Source organism: Phoca vitulina, unplaced genomic scaffold (genome assembly GCF_004348235.1).
Source record: "Phoca vitulina isolate PV1807 unplaced genomic scaffold, GSC_HSeal_1.0 scaffold32, whole genome shotgun sequence".
NCBI classification, from domain to species: Eukaryota; Metazoa; Chordata; class Mammalia; order Carnivora; family Phocidae; genus Phoca; species Phoca vitulina.
The window spans coordinates 1736196-1759477 of NW_022589735.1; the positions used below are offsets into that span (position 1 = coordinate 1736196).

The 23282-nt window shown below is 51.8% G+C and overlaps 1 protein-coding gene across 2 annotated transcripts in view; it reads left to right on the forward strand.

Annotated features, from left to right (window-relative positions):
- The window catches only part of SIL1 (SIL1 nucleotide exchange factor), a 208087-nt gene extending 184805 nt beyond the window's left edge, over positions 1 to 23282 (forward strand). For both annotated transcript variants that reach the window (XM_032425063.1, XM_032425062.1), the window contains 3 exons: positions 16513 to 16609; positions 17062 to 17226; positions 20886 to 23282. In XM_032425063.1, the coding sequence (XP_032280954.1) occupies positions 16513 to 16609; positions 17062 to 17226; positions 20886 to 21242 (619 nt within the window). In that variant the 3' untranslated portion in view covers positions 21243 to 23282. The remainder of the gene's footprint in view (positions 1 to 16512; positions 16610 to 17061; positions 17227 to 20885) is intronic.

The window sequence follows — 23282 nt, forward strand, 5'->3', positions numbered from 1 at the left end:
CAGGGTCTGCTACACTCCTCCTCCCTCCCACCGCCCCTGCCTTCAACCCTGCCTCTGGCTCAAGCCCACATTAAAGGCCGTCCAACTTGGATGTGGGCCCAGGTTGGAGCTCATTACAGTCCTATGGCCAGGCCCTCCATTTTCTCTTCCAGGTTAAGACTTGGCAGGCATCAAAGACTGCCAGGAACACCCCACAGGCCTTCTCCCTTAATGATCCCTCTCCGTTCCTCGGTCTGCGTGGCCTCCCTAGCCAAGCTTTGCTCACCAGAGCCTCTGGTGACTTTTCGCAAGCTTTTCTTCATTCCAGCAAACAGAATTCAGTGACTAATTGCTGGTATTTTTTTTTTCCCCTCAAGACTCTATTTATATAGGCTGTCATGTTGGGGGTGGGGAAGAGCAGGCTTTAGTCTTGGGAGGACTGCTGTTTCCTGCTACTGCCGTCATTAGACAGGCCCATGTGGCATTGATGTCCACACTTTGTCTTTATTCTTGTATTTTTTTGTCGTTTCGACATTTGGTTCTTTGAACATCTAACATCCCTTTTATGCTTCTCATCTCCCACAGAAGATTGTTGTATTTTGTCCCCCACCGAAGCTGAGTTTTCCTTTTGTCAGATTTCTCACTTTCTTCTTTAATGTATTTTGATCAGTGTGGCCATGTAGGTCTGGGTTTTATTGGGAGCTTTTCATCTTGGCAGTGGCCCTCAGGGCTTGGGTCTTCTTGCAAAAGCCCGGCTCTGCCTCAGGCCCCTGAAGCAGGCCTTTCCTGGCCAAGGCTACAGAGAGCCCAGCCTGTCACCTGTCCAGGGACATGCTCTAGCCAACAGTTCTCAAACTTAAGCATACATGAGAAGCAACAGGATTTAACCAGGATCTGTTAAAATACAGATTGCCAGGCCCCTCCCCTAAATCTTCTTATTCAGTAAGTCTGGTTTGGGACCTGAGAATTTTTATTGCACATTATTTCCCGGGTGATGCTGGTACTGCTGGCCCAGAGACCACATTTTAAAAACCACTGTTTTAGTGTAATTGTTCCTTTACCTTGTGCCTCAGTGTCCAGGGCGCTAGAGAGGGGAGAATAGCTGGAGACCATGTTCCTTTTTCCCTGTACTGGGCCCAGCTCTCCAAAATTAGATGACGACAGCTGTTGGCAGTGGCATTGTGGTATTTAAACACTTTTACAGTGATTTCCCTAAGTCATGTGATACAGCAGATCCTTCGGTTAAGTAGCAGAGTTTCTTCAGTTGAGAAGCTCAGATAAGAACTCTTTCTTGGCCTTTCAGCTAGTAGTTTGTGATGTTCTAGTTGAATCCAGGTCTCTTAGCTCCTATTCTTGAGCTTTTGGGACTCTGCTGCTTACTACATCACTATGTGGCCTTGGGGAAAAGTACTTAACTCCCTGTGACTTAGTTTATTGATTAGTAAAATGGGGGTAAAAATATCTGCCTCATAGAGTTGTCATGAGGATTGTGTGACTTAACATTTTTTTTTTTATTAGAAAGAGAAAGGGGCGCCTGGCTGGCTCAGTCATTAAGCGTCTGCCTTCAGCTCAGGTCATGATCCCAGGGTCCTGGGATCGAGCCCCACATCGGGTTCCCTGCTCAGCGGGAAGCCTGCTTCTCCCTCTCCCACTCCCCCTGCTTGTGTCCCCTCTCTTGTTCTCTCTCTCTCTCTCTGTCCAATAAATAAATAAAATATTAAAAAAAAAAAAAGTACAAGTTGGGGAGGAGGGGCAGAGGGAGAGGGATAAGACGACTCCCCACTGAGCAGGGAGCCTAACGTGGGGCGGGGCTCGATCCAGGACCTCAGAATCATGACCTGAGCTGAAGGCAGACGCTTAACCGACTGAGCCACCCAGGTGCCCCTTGACTTAAAATACTGAGAGCTATGAAAGGACAGCACACCAGAATTCATTCTCCTGGCTGTGAGGGGCTGCCCTTAGTTTTGCATTTCTGTTATTACAGGAGCCCCAGGCAGTATCCCCAGCCATCAGGACAGGGCTCCATCACTTTGGAAGGGCACTTCTCTCTGTGGCCTGCCCTGACAGAACTGGAGCACAGCAAGCCAGTGATGGCCTTCGCCTCCAAGAGTTGAAGATGAGGCTGTCGCTGACGGGCTGAGTCGGTGTGAGAAGTTTAAGACCAAAGGGGAGGGGCGCCTGGGTGGCTCAGTTGGTTAAGCGACTGCCTTCGGCTCAGGTCATGATCCTGGAGTCCCTGGATCGAGTCCCGCATCGGGCTCCCTGCTCGGCAGGGAGCCTGCTTCTCCCTCTGACCCTCCCCCCTCTCATGTGCTCTCTCTCTCTCTCTCATTCTCTCTGTCTCAAATAAATAAATAGAATCTTTAAAAAAAAAAAAAAAAAAAAAAAAAGACCACAGGGGAGCCCACATGTCCACATGCCCTCCGCGGGGGCTGCTGCAGTCATGCCCTGCAGCACTCAGCCCTGGAATGGCCCTTCGGGGCTTCGTTTAGGTGGAGGAGAAGCCAAGCCTGCCCTTTTGGGGTTTTCTCTCTTCCTGCTTCTCCCCCACCTTCTGATTGGGGCATTCATAGAAGTAGCTGAGGTTTTACATAGAAGGCTGGCCCTGGTAATGTTGTTATTATTGAACCTATTGAACAACATAATGTGTCAGGAATTGTTACATTCGATATTTCATTTAATCCTTACAACAATCTTCTGAAATAATCTTCATTTTACAGATGGAGGAGGCTTGGGCAAAGAGAGGTTAATTAGGTCGGTCTGGCTCCAGCAACCATGGTCTTTACCAGTGTGACACTTCCTCCTGGGACGCTGCCCTGATGTTTCCCTCCGTGGTGCCCTTGCCCCCCCTCCTATGGATTCCTGGCCTTATCCTGTTCCCAGGATCCTTTGCCCCTCAGCTCGCTGTCTGGAGTCCGGGCCTGTGCAAGTCTTGATTTACCCTTGTACCTTCCATAGAACTTAAAGCCTTGTACAGAGGGTGACCATATGTTCCATTTATACCTCTTGTCCTAGTGCAGTAATTAATAGTACCTCCTTTCACTCTTTAAAGTGTCCCAGTTTGGACAATAAATTATGTGGTCATTCTACTTACACATGTCCAGGTCTCCCAACCCAGGGGCAGTGGCATTTTAATAGAGGAACCTGAAAGACAGAATTATCGTTAAGACTCAAAGAAATAAATAGCAGATGGTAAAATTTTAAGCACTTTTGCAGCCCAGTGGGCAAGAGGATTTAGACAGAGGTTCTGCTCAGCACCCCACAAACCTACCACAAAGAACTATTTCTCAGTCCAAACTTGAGGCCTGTGAAGGTCACCGGGCTGGTCTCAGATGTCGCAGGGCCGGAGTCCTACTGTGTGGCTTCGTGGAAGTATCTGACAAGCAAGGCCAGAAAATGGGAAGGGGTGCCAAAAGCATTGGCTTTTCCACCTCTCTTGGGCAGAAGCCAGCCTTGCCTAGAAGCTGACTATCCTCAGCGCCTGAAGCTTCTGCAGGAAAGAGCCAACGGGGGCTGACCTTTTCCACAGTGCTGAACTCAAGCCTAGTGGGAGCCTAGACCCGGGGTCCTGGTGCTGGGGGTTCTGCTCACCTCAGGCTCTACTCCATACCCTAGACATGGGACCACGCCCACCCTCAGCCTTGGTGTGTGCAAGTCACATTCCAGGCTGTGTCCTTGGCCCATTTGTAGGTAGCTGGAAACTGCTGTGCATATGTCGGTTCACACTTGAACTGGTTTAATGTTTTTTCTTTTAAGCTGCAATCTAAAATTCAGCCAGACAGGCTTTAACGAGCACTAAATCGTCAAGCCTTTTGTTTCCCTTGCTATTCAAGCCATAGAGATTTTGTATTTGATTCAGCAACAATTGCTGTATCTTAAACAAACCATTTACATTTTGACATTAACTATTTTATGAGCGTAACTTTTTTGTTGCTTCAGAATGGTTCCAGCAGAAGGCCTTTTAACGATTTATTAGAAAAAGAGTTTAAAAGGTCTGTGGAAGGTGATTCTTAACATTTTCTTTGAGGGGAAGAAAGACTTTTATCTGAATTCATTTGGGTAATACGTACAGACTTGTAACCTTTTTCCTCCTGTCTTAATGACTTTTGGTCTTACTCAGGTCATTCTTCCAGGGCACCTTCCTGGTCAAGCCGTCCATTTTTCAGATTACACCTAACATTGGACTCTTGCACAGTGACTTGTCTAATACAGCACCTCTCCACATGTCCTTGTTGGCTGTTAATTTTGTCTAATAGGGGCAAGAACTATTTTCATTCTTTTTTTTTTCTTTAGATTTTATTTATTTATTTGAGAGAGAGAGAGAGAGAAAGCACAAGAGTGGGGAGGGTCAGAGGGAGAAGCAGACTCCCAGGGAGTTCGATGTGGGACTTGATCCTGGGACTCCAGGATCATGACCTGAGCCGAAGGTAGCCGCTTAACCAACTGAGCTACCCAGGTGCCCCAACTATTTTCATTCTTTGCTCTGGCCCCAAGCTGCTTAGCTGAGGACCCTGTGCACGCTGGGCCCAATCAGGATTTGTTGACCAACCTTTGGGACAAAGAGCCTCAGTGAGACAAATACCATGCTCACAAACGGAACCGTCCATCATTCTGTCTGCAGAAGCTGAGAGTAACTGGAGCTTTTCTCCAGTTCTTAAAGATCTTCACAGAGTAGGAAGTCTTCTCTTTCCTTGTAGGCCCCCATTCCAGTGCCTGGTGACTCAGGCCTAAGGACCTCAGGCAAGGGCAGGCCTTCTAGTTCGGTTCCTGCGTTAGGGGAAGCTCTGTGTCCTTCTTGACCTAGAGTTATCACCAGACCCGCTCCACCCAGTTTTCTCCTCTGTTACAGTGTGACAAAAGTGGCTAGGGACAGGAAACCCATGCTTACTTGAGCCAGGAGAGGAGCCACACGAAATGGAGCTATCCGGGGAGCCCCTGTTGATCCACCCCCACAGAGAACCAGGAGCCTGGGTGCTGCATTTCCCTCTCAGAACCATAACTAATTGTTCATAAAGATCTTTCCAAATACCAATGATGCAAAATATTTGAATGGTTTACCATATTGTTCACCATATTTAAACTGTCAGAAACCTTAAATATCTGAGCAGAGCCTCAACAAACAAAGGATATTTTGGGGACTTGTTATGTATGTTGTACAGCAGAGAGATTTGTAGTCTATATGACTTCCAAATCCTGTAAATGAAGTGTTTCAGTGTTGTCATTTTCAGCTATAGACCATCCCACGAATTTTGCTTTTTCTTTTGCTATTAAGAGATGGCTCTGTATGTCAATTATTTCTCAATAAAATGGGGGAACAAAGATTGGCTCATTCATAAACATTTCTACAGTTTGTGGCAAAAGCCAAACAGGCCCCACTTGATTCCATTGGCTCTGATAAAGGGGAGGAGGAAGTTGGAGGAGGACGTTGGAGGGAAGGGTGAGTGATTGCTCAGCACACACCTCTGAGCCCTTGAGAGCAAGATCTGGGTGAGTAAGGAAGTTCCTTCCTGAGCCACCATGGGCCTATCGAGAAGGTGTATGGCCTCCAGTTAGGAACAGAGATTGGCTAGGTGATTTCCTGCAGCCCTCTTACCCTGTGGATCTGGCCTGCTCTGGTCCCCCCAGCATCTTGGGTGATGGAGATATAGATGATAGCTGGTATAGATGACCTCAAGTAACATCCTCTCTGTGTTCTCTAATAAACTTGATAAATCTGACTGTGTAAAAAATCTCCCATATGCTTTAGTCTAAATTTTCTTCTGCTTAACCTTGTTACTCCTACCTTGCCTCCCTCAGACTGCCTGAGACAATTACTGGGAGGCATTTGTTGAATAATTATAGGCCACAGATAATTTCTCTTTAGCTCTCAATCTTGCATGTTACCCACCCTGTGGCCTCCCTTTAGCCAGCTCTAATTAGCTTCTTTGATCCTTCCTCCCAATCTCTCCCTCTAGCTTGTTAATTACCTTTCTCCCCCATGAATTCTTTTTGCCCTGCTTTTGTCCATGTAGCCAGAGGAGGTGAGAATGACAACCTAGGGCTACTCAGTGGGAGGTGGTACTTCTTTGTCTCCAACCACAGATAGCTCCTCCTACTTTTGAGAAGCCTGAAAACCCAGGTGCTCCTTGGTAGACAAGTAAAAATAGTAATTTTCATTAAATAGTATAATACTTTATGATAAAACAACTATTAATTGAATGCTTGGTATTTGCCAGGAATTGTGCTAATCTCCTTATATATTATCATATTTCATCCCCACAGCAATCCCAAGGGATAAATATTACTAATCCCTGTTTACAGATACAGAAACTAAAGTCCAAAGAGGTTTTAAATAACTTGTTCAAATCACACAATTTGAAAATACTGAAAGTAGGACTTGAGCCCATTTCTCTCTGGTGCCAGAGCAACTTTTATTCACTAGTTTGCTCACTGAGTTTGGGCTTTGGGTGAAATAAAAGTCGACATCACTGGCTCTTGGCCTACACAAGAACATACAAACTAGCGATGGGATAAGATGTCGGCTATTTACCCTCAGTGTAGAAGAGGTTTTCTGAATTGAGATTACAAAACTGGTGCCGAAGCAAGTTGGTGTGGCGCTTTGGGTCCCCACATTGCTGAGCAGGTGGAAATCTTCAGTAGAAAACAAGACTCTGATAAATTCTTGATTTGCTTTCATTCTTAACTCACTTTTCTGACAGTTTCATCTCTCAGATGATTAAGGGAACCATAGGGAAAAGGGCCTCACTGAAATTATATTCTGAGCAACAGAAAGGATATATTCAGTGAAGTGGAAGTGTTGGGGACCTTAGCAGGAAGTGGCCATGTTTGGAGAAGCTAAGGGAAATGCAGAACTCTCTGGGTTTGGGGGAAAGCAGATTGTAGAAGGTCCAGGAGCAGGTAGATAGGATGTTTGGGCAAGAGCTTCAAAAGGAGGATGACTCAGAAGTGAAATGTGCTGGATGCAGTCACAGGTGATTACTGCAGGGAACAAGAGAGGAGATGCCTAGAGGCCAACATGGCTGCACAGCGAGCAGTTAGAGTGGAGTTTTTGTGTAAGAGATGAAAAAGGGTGAACAACCAGAGAAGGGTGTGAAGCTCCGACAACACTGTCAGGAATACCAGGGGGATGAGACCTGGGACACTGAGAACAAAGGGACCTGCCCAAGCAATTAGCATTCAGAGTGAGAGTATGGCTAGGAGGGCATCAGCCCCCTGCTTTGGCAGATGAGTCATTGCAACATGTGAGGGCATCCCCGTCCTCCCTTCTAGTTTTGTTTTGCCTCTGACTTGTCTTTTAAGGAGAATGGTCTTCCTGGGGCACCTAGGTGGCACAGTCGGTTAAGCGTCCTACTCTTGGTTTTAGTTGAGGTTGTGATCTCGGGGTCATGAGATTGAGCCCCCCCGTGTTGGGTGTAGAGATTACTTAAATATATAAAACTTTAAGAAGGGGGAGCTTTAAAAAAAGGGGTGGAAGTTAACACATACGTACAACTACAACCCAGGTCAAGCAACAGAACTTTGTCAGCACCCCAGAGGACCAGTTTGAACTTCTTTTTCAGAAAGATTAGCTGTCCTGGGAGCTTAGATGAGTGTTACAGACATTGAGGGACTGTGCATTTCAGGAAAGCATTCAGCAGAATCTCATGATAATCTAATAGGTTAGGTAGAGAAATAATGATAAAGACGTGTATTTGTAGCTACTTGAACAATCAGACCTAATAAATGTTTGTTTACAAATAGTTCAGTGTCCACAACAGAGCCTTGACAGTGCTGTTGTGCCAGAGATCTCATGTCAGACTCTGTCCTGTCCAGCCTGCATTCACATTCTTACATGAGGACATGGGGGCAGGTGACACAGATCAGAAAGGGCGAACCACCATGCTGGGTACATGACAGAATGAGGATCTCAAGGCGGAGTGACATGCTAGGATGAAGGGCTTGGGTAGGAAAGTGACATTTTAAATCTTGTTATTGAATTCTTAATTTTATAAGAACCCATATTTGTTGTTAAAAAAATAAATCCTACCACCCAGAGACAAATATATGATGTCATACTACCCATACCTTTGGTAACTTGGTTTTTGCCATCTGTACTTAGGTTCAGGGCCATGTTGGAGAACCCTTGGCTCATCATGTGAACAGTTTTCAGGGACTGGATCTAGGCAGGCCCAGTGTGAGTCAGTTCTGCAACACTACTGCCGAAAACCTATCCGTGACCTGAGGCATTAGTTGCAGAGTGATCCTGGGGCAGAGGCAGCTGGGCGCACTGGACTCCGGAGGGCTTGGCCAGGGGGGGAGCCCTGCAGGTAGGTTTGCCAGATTTTGAGGGGAGCTTTCTCTGGGCATTTGGCTGCCCCTGAGCTTCAGAAGGGATGACCTGTCCGGACAGAGTCAGATGACCCTCTCTACATTGAGAGGGCAGACTTGGGACCAGGGGGTATAAATAAGCTTCATGAAAGCAGATTTCAACTCCTTATCAGAAGACATTTTTCAAGCAATTAGAAGAGTTTAAAACTCAAGGCAGCACAAAGCTGCCTTGTTTGATGGAGAGCCCCCTACTGCTCTACTCTTCAAATACTGGGCCGTTATCAAAGGTGCTATACCAGGTAAAAGGTTGGTGACTGGGTCTAGTTATCCCAAATGTTGGTCCTCGCATCAGTGCCAGGCTTACCGGTAAGGATCAGCTGGAACATTTATGAAAAATCAGGTTTTTGAGCCCCAACTGCTGAGGCTTTGATTCAGTATGTGTAGGATAAGGGTTAGAATCTGTTAGAATTTTGAAAAAGTGCGCCAAGTGCTCCTTGGTGAAATGGCTGATTCTACAGCTGATATAGCTAATATCTTGTGGAAGAACATCTTGGGCCAGAAAGTAAGGAAGTGCTTAGAGAACAGTGGAAATAAGTAGAAAAGATACAGAAGCTAGTATGAAAAGGCTCTGGTGGTTAAATCAGGGATAATTTGAGCATCAAAATAAATAATGATAGAAATGGATTATAACCCATAGATTAATTAAGAATCCATGAATCCATACTGATAGAAATGAGTAAGTGAAAAAATAGGAAAGCCTCTTCTTTCACATAGACTGCCAGCACAGACAGGTAGAAGCAGTGATCGAGCTTGAATATCATCATTTGGCAAACATCACAGTAATAATAATTTTAAGGAAGAATGACCAATGAACACCTGGTGGGTGAAAGTTTGATGAGGAACAGGCTGTCTTCATATCTCAGAGTCTGTCTCCTCACAGAATATGTATTAATTTCAAAGGGACAAATAGCATCTTCATAATGGAGAAATCTAGCAGACACCACTGTGACCAGTAATCCAAGTGAACACAGCTCATTGTGGGCCTCCCTGACATCAGGTGCCTCCTGATAAGATGCACCAAGAAAGACACAACGTTACTTTTTATGGTGTTCCTGCCAACATGCGTAACCTCAATCTAACCATGGGAAAACAGACTCAGGCTGAGGAATATTCTACAACTGGCCTGCATTCCTCAAAACTGTCAGTGTTGTGAGAGACAAAGACAGACTAAGGAGGGAGTGTCAGGGGTAGAGGGGACTTGAGACATGCTGCTGAATTCATTGTGCCAGGTCCTGGATTGGACCACAGACCAAAATTATTCTTATAAAAAGGGTATTTTGGGGACAGTGGGTAAAATCTGAATATCTGTAGAGCATATATTGATGTTAATTTCCTCATTTGGATATTTGTACTGTGGTTCTTAGGAGACACACTTGATACATTTGGGGTAAAGAGGCAGCTTACTCTCAAATGTTTCAGGAGAGAAAATAATACGTCTAAATATATATAGAGAGAAAGAGAATTAAAAAGCAGATGTGGTAAATTGTTAACAATTGGTGAATCTTAACGGGAGTTCTTTTACTCTTTTGTAAGTTTTCTGTAAGTTTTCTGTGTAATTTTCTGTAATTTTTAAAGTGTCCAGTCTGAAATCATTTGAGGGGAAAAACAAAACAGTGTCCCTGGTGATTGTGATGCAGAGTTATGTATGAGAGCTAGCAGATGTCTGTTAAGATTCTTTGGGGCTACACCCTCTGAGGCCCTGGTTCTCTTTCCAGAGGTAGGCATTTGATCTCTTTGTGTGTGTATGCACGTGTGTGCGTGCACCTGTGTGCACAAAGAGGGCCTCTTAGAGATACTCTTGTGACCACTATCATTGTGGTGAATTGTGTGTGCCCCACATTTGCTTACACGACTGGCTTCTGGTGGTGAACTGTTTATGAATGGGTCCAGTGATACTCCTACCCTTCCCCTGTGTCCAGATGGAACTTTTGAAGTGGCCCACTATGGTTCCCATCATCCTAGTTGTGGTATGAGCCTCATGTTACAGGCTGGATGTTTTGGTTCTCCTGGGGGCTTCACTTTCATGTGGAAGAGTTGTATGTGGTATTTATTCTTTTGGTGAACCTATTTTATTTTTATTCAAGTTGGTAATTGTCCATCTCTTGATTGACTAATTGGTTGCTTACCCCCATGAATCCCTAGATGGCAGGCTAGTATAGATCCCTAATGAACTGCCTATTTCAAGATTACACATCCTGCAAATCCTTGTGTTCCACAGATTATCAAGGCCACATGCTAGGGCACAGACAAGGTGAGGCCAGCAGAGAAGGAATCTTTCTCTCTGGGCAAGAAGGTGAGCAGGTACCACTTCATCAGGAAGGATTGCAAATGATTAAGCCTAACCACGTCCTCCCCTGAGATTTGCCCCCTTTCCACACCTCGTAGATTCTTCTCAGGGAGTATTTCACAACAATGGCAGTTTTTTTCCCCTCTGTTACTAAGAGAATGAAAAAAAGAATCATTATCCTACTTAGAAATACAGTGAGGACTCCGGAGAGAGCACATACCCTGATGCGTGGACAAGCCTAGAGTCTAGATTGGGACTGGGACTCCGGATGACACAGGCTTTGCTTTGGGGGTTTCATCTTGGTGTTTACTCAGCCCCAGGTAATGAGTCAAGCTACCCCTTACTTTCCATTCCAGAAGTCTCTGCCTTTTCCAGTTTTTGTCCTTTTCTAGTTACTTGAACTCCCTTTCCAGTCCTTGTTGTTCTACTTCGCCCCAAACAGGATCTCTGTGTGTTTCCTGTTACTGTGCACATGGGCCCTGATGCCAGCCGCACCTGCTTTGTGGCCGTGTGACCGAAGAGTTGCCTGGGACCCCGCCCTGAGACGGGCCTGTGCTTGGTGTAATGCTCTGCCCTTTCCATCTTGAAGTTTCTAATAGTTTTCGAACATGGGATCCACATTTCCATTTTGCACTGGCCCTGAAAAGTATGTAGCCCGTCCTGAGTGCCAGAGAGGGAGAAGGGCATCTCGTGGGTGGCACTGTCCTGGGGCCCATGGCTGGGCTCGGCTGTACACCCTGGGATCAGCTGAACCACCTTCCCTCAGACTGCCCCCCAACACTTGCTCAGCTTTGCTTAGCTGAAATACGATCTCTGACCCTTGACAGATCGCCTACATCGGTCACCCTGACCCAAACTGTTTGGTTTCTGCAAATGTAATCATTTCCATTTCTGTGACCTACCCCCCCAGCCCCACCCAAGATTTACAAAGTAGCAGCTGCTGCCATCCTTCTGCACACAGACAGCTGACTTGCCTGCTGATTGTGAACATCCCAGTAATCCAAGTCCTAATGGTATTTACTCAGTCCAGCCGGCTTAGCCCCCTGAACAAGGTTTAGTCTCATTTATCTCGTCAGAGACGAGCCACGTCCTTAATATCCTTCTGTTGACTTTGAGCACACCAGCATCACTGAGGTCGCTGAGAGGCAAGCCAGGCCCCTGCCCTTTTAACACACTCAAATCCCCAACTGTCAGGCTCCCCACCTTCCAGCCAGCAAGAACCACCTTTCCACCCCTCCCCCTGCACGGGTCTGTAGGCGGGGAGGCAGATGAGGCCAACATATACATGCCTGGGACATCTGTGTTCTCGAGGATATGGTCTGGGATCTCTGTAGCAAACCCACCCTAATTGTAATGTTTCCATCACATTGCAGTTGGCTGCATTTTGGCGTTCGTTCGTTAGCTGTTATATCTTTAACACAAGATATTTTTAGCTCTGCCTCACAGGTGAGGAGATAGACATGAAGGGACTTGCCCAAGGTCATCAGCCCTTGGTCACAGGTTTCCCCCCAAGGGTTCTCCAGGCCCTGGCCCTTGTACATCCCCTAACCTCACTCAGCTGTTTGGGGCATTTCATCTCCCAAAGCACAGAGTAATGAACATTCAGAGCCCAAGCCTAAGCTGCTGGGGGAGGGAGAGGTTCTGAGAGCATGTTGGTACCTGCCCCCCCCCCCCCCCAGCGGATTGCTCGAATGCCCAGCTCACCTGTCCCTGCCTGGCTGGACTGAGTGTCATTTGGAAACACAAGCTCTACCTTCCTCACTTTCCCCACCTTCCCTCTGCTGTGTTCCTTAGCCCCTCGGCTGGGCAGAACTGAAAGACGGTTGTCAGAGGGTATTACACAGAACCCCTGAAGTGTATGTGGAGCCGCTGAAGTCTGCCGGAGGGCCCAGACTTACATGGGCACCTTACCTTCCTTTAAGTTGGCCAGGTGAAAAGGCCCAGGGCTGCTGAGGCCACGCTTGGCCACAGGCCCGTGTTTAGCCGATGGGCCTGCTCTCCTCACCCAGGTTCTTCAGGACTCTGCTGCAGGTGGAAAAGTAGATTTATTGCCTTATGAAAGTGATTTCAGCAAGTAACAAAGTACTGGGCTTTCACTTTTTCCCTCTGGTTTCTTTCTGTGTGAGTTCTATTCTGTCCTACCTTAATGAGCTTGTCTCCTTGGGGATGGGGTGGGACCCAGCCACTGCCGTCATGACTGTAGGTGCTCCTGGCTGATAGCAGCCTATCTTATGGAGAAAAGAGCTTCTTTTTGTCCTGACTCCATTGTAGACTCAGGGCTCTGGTTGCCCAGTCCTGGGTGACCCATGGTGGATCAGCACCCAATCCACAAGCCCTTCTCTGTGGCTTTGGGAGTTGGGACCCACCCCATCAGGATCATAAGGAGTGGGAGAGGGAACAGTATCTCAAAGGAAGGGACGCAAGAGTGTCATTACTGGAGGTGGGACAGAGGGGATGCTGGGCAGATACAGGCTCACACCACATAGCCACAGACGACCTGACCTGGGACTAGTAAGTTGTGCCTGGTTCAGAGTGTTCCACCATCTCATCTCCTGTCCCCAGGGCCACTGTCCTGCTCCTGGGCTCTCTCTGGTTTCTGTGTGGCTTGAAGGAGCTTGTCGTCAACTCTTCATTTTACTTTGGGTTTGGTATTTGCTGAGGAAGGAGGAGCAGGAGCAGGTTCTGCTTGCTGGGCAGGGCCTGGGTCCTGCATCATCCTTCCCAGCCAGCAGACCTCCTTGGCACTACCAGCAGCATGGCCTCCTGATCTGCACCTACTTGTCAACTGCACCTCTTGGCCCCATTTCCATGACTTTCCAGGGCAGCTGTTCATTCAGTGGTCTCACCTCTCCATACACACTCATGCTCTTCCCTGAGCGCCTGCCCTTCCTCCTGTCCACAAGCTATCTTCTTCTGCCTCCTGCAGTGTCTCTTCTCCAATGCAGCCCTCCTGGCTCTTCCAGCCCAGACCTTCCTGTTTTTTCTCAGAACCCCCACCGGCCTCAGGTTCAGAGCCACTTGGTCTGGCCTAATGTTCCATATTGTTCATTCCCTCTGTAACAGAATTCTAAGTAAAATCTGGTGGTGTGGTCTCTCTCCTCTGTGTGGATCCTGGCTTGTTCAGTGCTAGAGAGCTGCTATTCTTCCCCAAAGACCCGTCCTGCATTTGGGGCTTCCCTGAGCAGCTGCCTAGCAGCGGCTTGCCTCTACATCTTTCCTAGGACAGACTGCTGTATGGCCCTCTGTCACTTACATCAGGGTCCCGGGGACAAGAAGTACCCAGGAAGCCATATCTCTTACTGGCTTTTGGCGTCTTTCCTTTCCTCCCAGTCAGTTTACTTCCTCTTTGGAGGATCCTGAGGATTTGCCTACATGGTATGTGCCCTCCCCTTTAGGCCCTGGTACTTTGTTTCTTGTCGGTGCTTTGGTTCCTTTAGGGGTTTGAGCCTTCTCTCCCCTCCTAACAAGTAAGATGTGGGTGAGCACAGTTCCCCTCTCTCCCAACATTGCCTCCTATTCGTGACAGGGCTGCTCCTCTGGGTGGTGCCCTGGCGGGTCCCTGTACCCAGCATGCTCAAGTGGATCTCCTAGGACACCCCTTGTCTTCCGGGGTTGGCCGGGTGATGATCTCATCTCTAGGTCTTGTTCTCAGCAGATCCATAGACAAGCACAAAGTTCCATGTGCTTTCTTTGGAGGACCTTGTCCCTGCCACTGTGTGGGCCCATGACGCGTGGTGCTCCCTGTGAGGCTGATGTGATGTTGGGTCTCGCAGCCCCCCTTCCTTGGGAGGCAGCTTTTGACGTTTGTGTGAATTTCTCAGCATGGTCCTCTTTTCCTAGAAAAGACCCTGCCTGTTGCGGGTGAGTGTTCCTCAGGCACGTGATGGCAGAGACAGTCCTGATTAGCTCACGCTTTGATGAAGCAGCTGCCTTTCTCAAGTGGGGGAAGCAGGGGGCAGGGGAGAGGCTCAGCTCCCCGGCCCCCCTGCATCGGTGCCCACCTGCCTGTCTGGAGAGGAGCTGTCAGCTTCCCTTCCCCAGAGACCCTGGCCCATCGCCAGGCTGCCCCTGAGACACGCCAGTGGAGCTGCGGTGGGACAGGCTAGCACCCACCCTGCACGGCCTTTCTGGCTGAGAGGATGCAGAGGGACCCCATTTAGAGCAGGAAAACTGGCTCAGTGTGCTGGGTCTTCTTTGAAACTTGAAGCTGGTGCCTGGTAGGATCGGGCCCCATCACCACGCCATCAGGCCAGCTTGGCCCGAGCACCTGCTGTGTGGCAGGCCCTTTCCTGCGAGTGCAGTGTGAACTCTCTTGTTCCCTGCCTCCCACTTCCTCTGGGTCTCAGGCCCTGCTTCACTCTCCACGATGCCATGAGGGCCCCTTGCTGAGGTTGGGGGTTAGGAGGAACAGGTGCTCTTTGGGTCCCCAGGGAGCTCGTGGCCTTGCTAAGGTGAAGCAGCCAGAGCCAAGAAGAGACTCAGTGCCCTTTGTGGTTTGTCTGGGTGAGTGTGAGAGCCACTCTGTGACCTCTGGTCTGGCCCCTCCCTTTCCTTCTGGCCTCGGGCTTTTCGTCTCTGAGGCCTCTTAAGTGTCTGGCGAGGGAGCCTTGACCTCCCTTGAAGGCCTAACTACACAGGTCCCTGTGCTTGTCACTTCCTCCCTAATTGATCATAATTTGATCTTGGAAAGCAAGAGGTTCCCAGACATGTCTCCTGCCTGGCACCCTGCCCTGTGGAGGTCTCACCAGCCAGGCCCCTATGCTTCCGTCCAGGAGAGTTGTGCCTGAATGTTTGAACCTCCTCTCTCTTTCTCCAGCCCAGAATGGGAAGAGGAGTTGGAGAGGCAGCTGTAGGTTTTGAGTGTTACAGTGTTGCTGTGTGTTGGTTGGTACAGTCCTGGTTGTGCACTGTGTGTTGATTCATTCTGGCCCGCTTTTCCTGGGCCGCAGGGCGTAGGCTGTGTGCTGAGCGCTGAGAACATGCTGAGAACACGGCGGCAATCACAGCGGCTACTCTCACAGTGGGGAGGCACCTGGGTTGCTCCTGTTTTAAGATCTGCTCAGGTTAAGAGGCTGCCTGGATCTCTTTTGTTCTTGCTGTCTTTTTCCCACAAGCATTGACCACATGTTGTCTGTGTGCTCCACCCAGGTGAGGAAAGAGGAGCAGGTCCCAGCACGTGGCCTGGAGGAGCTCATGCTCAGAGAACAGACCTTTTAGTAATTGCCCCCCAGTGTGTGATTGCCTGGGGTGATGGAAGGAGGAAGAACCAATGTAGGCCTGGGGAGTGTGAAGGAAGGCTTTCGTGGGAGGGACACTGAGTAGCGCCTTTAGCATCAGGAAATCTTAAAAGGGTGGAGGTGGGGGCGCCTGGGTGGCTCAGTCGTTAAGCGTCTGCCTTCGGCTCAGGTCATGATCCCAGGGTCCTGGGATCGAGCCCCGCATCGGGTTCCCCGCTCGGCGGGAAGCCTGCTTCTCCCTCTCCCACTCCCCCTGCTTGTGTTCCCTCTCTCGCTGTGTCTCTCTCTGTCAAATAAATAAATAAAATCTTAAAAAAAAAAAAAGGGTGGAGGTGATTTCTCTTCCCAGATCACTCCAGCCCGTTGGCTCCTGGGTAGTAGGACAGTGTGAGAACTGTTGGCCCTGTCATTTTGGCCATGGGCCTTTGTACCCAGGTGGACGGATAGCCCTTCACCTGTTCACCTAGCTAAGTTCGAGCTTGTCCCAAGTGGGAACCCTCCCTTGAGCCCTTAATTTTCCCCAGGGAATGGCTGGGACGTTATCATCCCCCTAACCACCCAGATCCCTGGACTGAACACAGTGGCGTGCCCCCACCTTGGTGAGGAGGTGCAGTGTCATGCTGTCCTGTGCTTTCCCTCCAGCAACCCAAAGGTCCAAGTAGAGGCCATTGAAGGGGGAGCCCTACAGAAGCTGCTGGTCATCCTGGCTACAGAGCAGCCTCTCCCTGCAAAGAAGAAGGTATGTATCTGCTCCCTTCCTCTTGTCCAGACCCTACTTCATCTGTGGAGCCTGAAAGGCAGGGGTCCCTTTTCAGGCTGTCCCTGTCACCCTTGGGGACCTGAGTGGTCATCCATCCACTGGCTGGCATACGGGGGAGAGGTCCCACTCACCTCACGCAGCATGGCCGCTTGCCGAGGCATCTGGAGGCCTACATTCAGCTCCCATAATAGTCTGGGGTACCACCCTCTGGGTTCCTGTGGTGGGGTTCTGTCTGCCCACGGGGCAATGTTGGAGGTGTCTGACCCCTCTTCTGGCTCTCACAGACCTGTGTTCTGCGGTGGAGCTGGACCTGAGGGGGGCGGGTGGGGCCGGGAAGAATGGAGGCTGGGCTGGGGTTGTGGGGGCACCTCTGGCTGCCTTTGCTGGGCCCCGGAGCAGGGCCAGCTCCATGTGGCTCCTACCCTCTGCAGGTCCTGTTTGCGCTGTGCTCCCTTCTGCGGCACTTCCCCTACGCCCAGCAGCAGTTCCTGAAACTGGGGGGGCTGCAGGTCCTGAGGAGCCTGGTGCAGGCGAAGGGCACAGAGGTGCTGGCCGTGCGCGTGGTCACTCTGCTTTATGACCTGGTCACTGAAAAGGTGAGTGCCCGGACCTGTGGTGCCTCCCCGTCACTTTGCTTTGTTTTGCTTCTGGCCTTTTGGCCCTGGCCTCCTCCCACGTCTCTTCCAGCCCGCCTTCCATCCTCCTCATGGTGCTCCCGAGAAAACGTGTCAGACTGTGCTGGGCAGACAGGGAGGCTGTGGGAGCCCCTCCCTGGGGCCCCGAACCCAGAATTTCTGAGGCCTCAGGGAGGGTGTCCCATGGGAAGTGATGGCTAAACTGAAACCTGAGGTCTGGTGAGGAGGGGAAGGGGCCGGGGCGCTGGCGGCAGGGACGGGGGGTGCAGGGCAGAGTGTGCCAGCGTGATGGAGGGCCAGAAATGGCCAGGATCGGCCCTTCATGGAATGACAGGTCATTTGGCTAAAGCCTAGGGTGGGGTGATGGGGAGCAGGTGGGACGGAGCAGCTGTGTCTGGGAGCCCTCGAAGCAGCCGGAACACCAATTAGCCAGAGGCTGGAATGATGCTGAATCTTTAGATTCTAGAAACGTGATCTTTAGATTTTTAGGTTTAGATTTTGAGATTTAGATCTTAGATCTTTAGAGCCTAGAAACATGGAGGTGCCTCCTCTGGGAGCTTTGGCCCTGGGCAAGGGCTCAGAATGGCTGCCCTCCAGGGGCCTGGGGAACCCTGTTGTTGCCACCTGGCAGGAGAGTCCAACCCACTTTGGTCTTTGTGAGCCTGAAAGGTGTCTTAATTAAGAAGAGAGTGCAGCCAGCCAGGTCTGGATTCTGAATGCAGCGGCTGCAGAGAGCGTTAGCAGAGCTTTCTCAGCTGCCTCTCTGGCCACACTCTCCCTAGAACAGCTGCCTGCGGATTCGGGGAGCAGGGCTGGGCAACCGCCGGAACCACCGCTGAGTGTCCGAGGCTGAGAGGCCCCGGGCCCGTCCGCCTGCCCCTGCCTCAGCCTGAGGGTCAGAGTTGTCTAGAACTGCTTCTCCGTCTGTTAGTTGCTGTTGTGAGTGCGCTGACTCTCCGGGCCTGCCTTGTCTTTCATTCCCTTTGCTTCTTTCTCCGCCTCTCGCTCTCCCCCCTCCTCTCTCTTCTTCTCTCCCTCTCTCTCTTTCCCTCTTTCTCTCTCTCCAAGCTGCAGAAACCCAGAACAGCAGGCAGCCATGTGGTGCTCACATCCAGTTAATAAGGCCTGTGCACAGTTGACTTCCTGGCAACAGGCCAGCAAGCCTGGAGCAGGACCTGCATGTCGGCTTGGCGTTTCCCAGGAGAAACTGACCTCTTTCCTCTGGTGAATTCGGTGTCTCTTTGCTGCCCCCAGTCCTGGTGTGGCAGGTGCCACGACATTGGTGTATCACCGGAGAGCTACCTGAGTCAGCTGGCCCCCGGAGCTCACCTTGAGGCTCGGGGTGCTGGGAACACTGGTGTCTCTGTGCAGAGAGTACAGAGATAACTGTCCTTCTGCAGGTGGGGAGGACGGTGGAGGAGTTTCAGCCAGCCAGTGAGCTCAGGACTGTGTCAGCCAGACTGTGCTTGAGGCAGCTGGAGCTTCTCTGTGCTTGCCGTTCCTCAGAAAGAGCCCGGGGCTGGGTCCAGAGCTGCGTGAGGTGGAGGCATGCCAGGGTGCCCTTGGAGGTGCCCTACACCTTGAGGGTGTCGTGGGAAAGTAGCAGCTGCACTGCAGAGTTCCCACGGAGAGTGGACCCACCTCTCAGATTGTTGCTTCTACAGAGATGAGATGCTGACCTCTGGTCATGAGTCCACATCCATTCCTGCCTCCGTGGAGCTGAAGGGACACGGGTGACCCACCCACTGGTTCCTTCCACGAGTGTTGACTGGATGTCTGTCCTGCCCGGTGCTGGGCTAGATCCACAGTCCCTGCCCTCCTGGTGCTTTGGGGCAGACTTTCATCACAGTAGCTCCTGGAGCATGTGGGCTGCAGAGGCTCACAACTGGGAGACTCTGACCTGTTCTGGCAAGTCAGGGGAGGCAGTGAGATCTGAGGGGTGAGTTAACTGTGGAGTTGGAGTTAGGTGGGAGTGCGCCTCCAAGCTGCACCCTAAAGGCTCTGGGGGACAGTTCGTGTGACAGGTGCACGGGTGAGGGCGTGTGTGGGGACGAGGCCAAGCACAGGTCGGGGTGGACCCTGCAGGGCCTTGAAGTCCTTGGGAAGGGATTAGTTATGAACATCAGAAATGCCCAGTTGTGCAGGGTGTGGGGCTGGACAGCAGTCTGCCGTCAGCCGGCTGGAGGAGGCAGGTCGGGAGTGGGAGGCAGGGCGCTGACTGGTGCAGTGAGGAGCAGTGGACGTGGGGTAGAGGCCGAGGGCAGTGGGGACTTGGATGTTCCGGAGGTGCAGCTGGGGCACGCGGGGTGGCTTAGGACAGGACTGTCAGAGCCCTCTCGTCCTTTTCTGTGCCAGGATGCTGATCCCTGCCTGTCCCTGCTTCCTCCACCAGCCCTGACAGACCCCAAGGCCATCAGGTGGTGCTCTGTGGCCCCTGCTCTTTGCCTGGGCTTTCCTCTTGTCTTCCCTGTCCTCGGCAGCCTCGTTCTCACCTGGAGTAAGGGCAGAGACCCCTCTTTCTCCTTGCAGGTACATTCAGTACGCCAGTAGAGCACATCTCCACCCCTGCTCACCCCCCACTCTGCGTAGCCTTCCCCCGACATTGGGAAGAAGCTGGTCACTCGTCAGGTTTCAGGCATGTCTGCCTCTGGCAGCCTGGCAGCCGTGGCTCCCACCATATTGTGCTGATGAGGCTGGGTCTCTGTACTTGACAGCCACCGGCCAAGCTTGTGACTTTCTGCCCAAACTTGTCTCAACTCCCCAGGCCCTTGGCATGAAGGCCACACACAGCCAGGGCTCTGTGTGCTCTGGGCCTAGCCAGACCCTCATGCCCCACGGACCAGAACAGCCTGACATTCTTCACACAGGAGGTGGGCCTCAGCCTGTTGTTGCGACCCCCCTGTGTGCGGACCCTCCACCCTTGTCCACTTGGACAACTCCCACGCAGCCCTCCCGACTCAGGGAAGCGCCATCCTGCTCTCTGCGCTGTGCCCTCGCTCCTCTGAGGGGGTGGGTCTAGCGGAGGTGAGGCCGCCGCCGCCGCTCTACGTACAGCTCCTGTGCTCTGAGGTGCAGACGGTGTGACTCTAACTGGATATCCGAGCTCCCGCTGCCGGGGCTGCTGTGTGCGGGCCGCTGGCTGTGTGTGGCCCTGAAGGGGTCATTGTCACACAGGAGATGACACCGTGCCAGCCCAAGGCCGTCCGGCTGTCAGTGGTGGAGCAGGAATTTGAACCCAGACTGTTGGCCCCCACAGTGCACTGCTGAACTAAAGCTTTTGTGCTACTTAGGAATTACGCAGTTAATTCGTATTCTCCTGCTGGCCCCTGAGCTCCTTGAGGGCAGGGATTGTGTTTCCATCTTGGTTTCTCTGGCATATTGCAGTTGTTTTTGATGAGTGGTTGGATGGACAGACAAATGAACCTCTGGATGGCTGGGTCGGGGAGCCCGTGTGAAGCCGTGAAGCTAGCTGGCCCTCTCCCATGTTGGGCCTTTGAGGCCCAGAAGGATGGAGGAGGATGGCTCAGCCACATTGCCTTCCTATCTGAATGGCGGCCCTGACCGCTCTGTGTCTTCTGTCCCCCACCCCCACCCCTGGTGCCTGGCTGTGCGGACGGCAGATGTTTGCTGAGGAGGAGGCCGAGCTGACGTGGGAGACGTCCCCAGAGAAGCTGCAGCAGTACCGCCAGGTGCACCTCCTGCCGGGGCTGCGGGAGCAGGGCTGGTGCGAGATCACCGCCCACCTCCTGGCCCTCCCTGAGCATGACGCCCGAGAAAAGGTGCTGCAGACGCTGGGCGCCCTCCTGGCCACCTGCCGGGACCGCTACCGTCAGGACCCCCAGCTCAGCAGAACGCTGGTCAGCCTGCAGGCTGAGTACCAGGCTCTGGCCGCCCTGGAGCTCCGAGACGGTGAGGATGAGGGCTACTTCCGGGAACTGCTGGGCTCCATCAACAGCTTGCTGAAGGAGTTGAGATGAGGCTGCTCCCCAACACTGGGACTGGACTGGGACTTCAGTGAGGCTGATGGGCACCAGCTTGCTGGGCTCTTCAGGGGACACCAGCCAGGAGGGAGGACTTCCCTACCGGGGCCTGGACATCATCTGGGCAGTGCTGGCTTGGCCATTAAATGGAGGCATGAGGGCCGTTGTCTGTTGTGTGTCTCTGCAGACTGGACACAGTCCTGTGGTTGGGGGACCGTATCTAGGAGCCCCCAGGTTGGGTAGATAGGCACCTGAGGAGCCCCTGTGACACGGCGGATGATCAGCCCAGGGCATCCAGTAATAGGCCCCATGGGAAGGGTCTGGGCTCAGGAGTTGGAAAACCCTGGCTGGGACCCAGCTCTTCCCCACCCAGTAGCTCTGTGACCTTGGCAAGTCATTTGCCTTCCCCTGGGCCTGTTTTCTCAGCTGTCGCAGGGGAGTGCCCTTAAGTGTGAGAAAACATGCCTAAAGCACTACAGCAGGGTCAGACGCCCTGCTTGTTCTTTCCCCCACCTGGCTCTGACGGAAGGTCTGGGGGATCATCTCGCTGCCCCCTGTGCCCCGGACATAGCTTTGACGCCCCTGGCTGTGTGTCAGCCCCAGCAGCTTACAGGCTGGGACCAGGGTGCTGGAAGGACTGGGGGTGGCCTGCGGCACTCCGGAGCACCCTTGGGTGTGGGCCTCGCTCTTGGAGAGGTGTGATCTCCCTGAAACTGGAAGAAGGCCCGCCTGACAGGGCCCTCTGTGCCCTCGCCCCTCCCCTGTGTCCGCCGAGGTGCACTGCGGGGGTGGCCTCGGAGGCGGGGGCAGCCGAGCCCGGCAAGTCCCGGCTCCCACCCCACAGGGGCCCTGTGCCAGGCCCGGAGCCTGCTGCAGGTTGCCATGGCAACCCCGGCCCTGGGCTTTCCTGATTTGGATTCTGGTGCGTTTGTTTTTCAGCCTTTCCCAGTGCATCACAGGCTCACTCCTGCTGCTTAGGCAGCCCCTCCTGGCCTCTGTGTAGAAATCTCCCCTTCCTGGCCTGGCCTGTAGAAAGCTCAGCTTCACGGAGCTCAGGGGGAAACTGAGGCCTGCGCAAACATAGGGTAGTGGGTGGCTTCCTTCCCCACAGTCCCTTGGCTTGGCCTCACACCCTCTTAGGCCCACCTCATGCCACAACACACAGGAAGCTCGGGAGAGAGCTGTCGCCTGCATACAACCCCCCCAGGAAGGCAGGAGGGAAGCAGGAACCTGTTTTGCTGGGGTAGGAAGCCTCATGGCTCAGGCATCGTGGGGATCAGACCCAAAGTCTACCATGTACTGGGTACTTTCTGCCTCATTGCCTTTAAAACCTTTAAGTCGCCTTCTGAGTATGTTTTACAGATGAGGAAATCATGGCTCAGGGAGGCTGAATGGTCCCCTGAGGTCACACAGCTTTTGAGTGGCAGAGCTAGGATTTGGTTCCAACATGCTGTGGAAAGCTTGAATATGTGGCTCAGAAGGTGATAGTGTTGAATTTGACAGGCAGGGGTGGGAGGACCAGGATGGATGGCAGAACCTTCCCATCCATCCTGTGGTGATGCAGGGCAGGGTTCAGAAAGGAGGTGCTGGGGCCTGGCTAGGGTCAAGGTCAAAGGTCCCTTAAAGATGGTGTCAGCAGACTCTGTGGGTGAATTTGAGAAAGGGGGGTGGGTGATAAGGCTGCCCCAGCACATGCTGGGAATGAGGAAGGCTCCGGGTTGGGGACAAGTCTGGTATGGGCCTCATCCTGGCAGAGGTGGAGCTCAGGTTGTGGGAGCAGCTGCACCTTTGAGCAAGGGCTGGTGAGGACCTGCTGAGCTGTGGAGGGGGCCTTGTGTTGGCCTCGGATGGTAGCAGCTGGAGCTGGGCTTCCCCAGAGTCCTTGAGTCCTCTTTGACCACCAGGATCTGATCTGGGATATGGGAAGGGGTCCCCATGGAAGGAATAACACTAGTAGGGGCTTAATTGAGGACCCCAGTATCTCTCCACCCTCAGGCATGCTGCACAAAATAGTGTTTAACTATAAAGCCGGGGGCG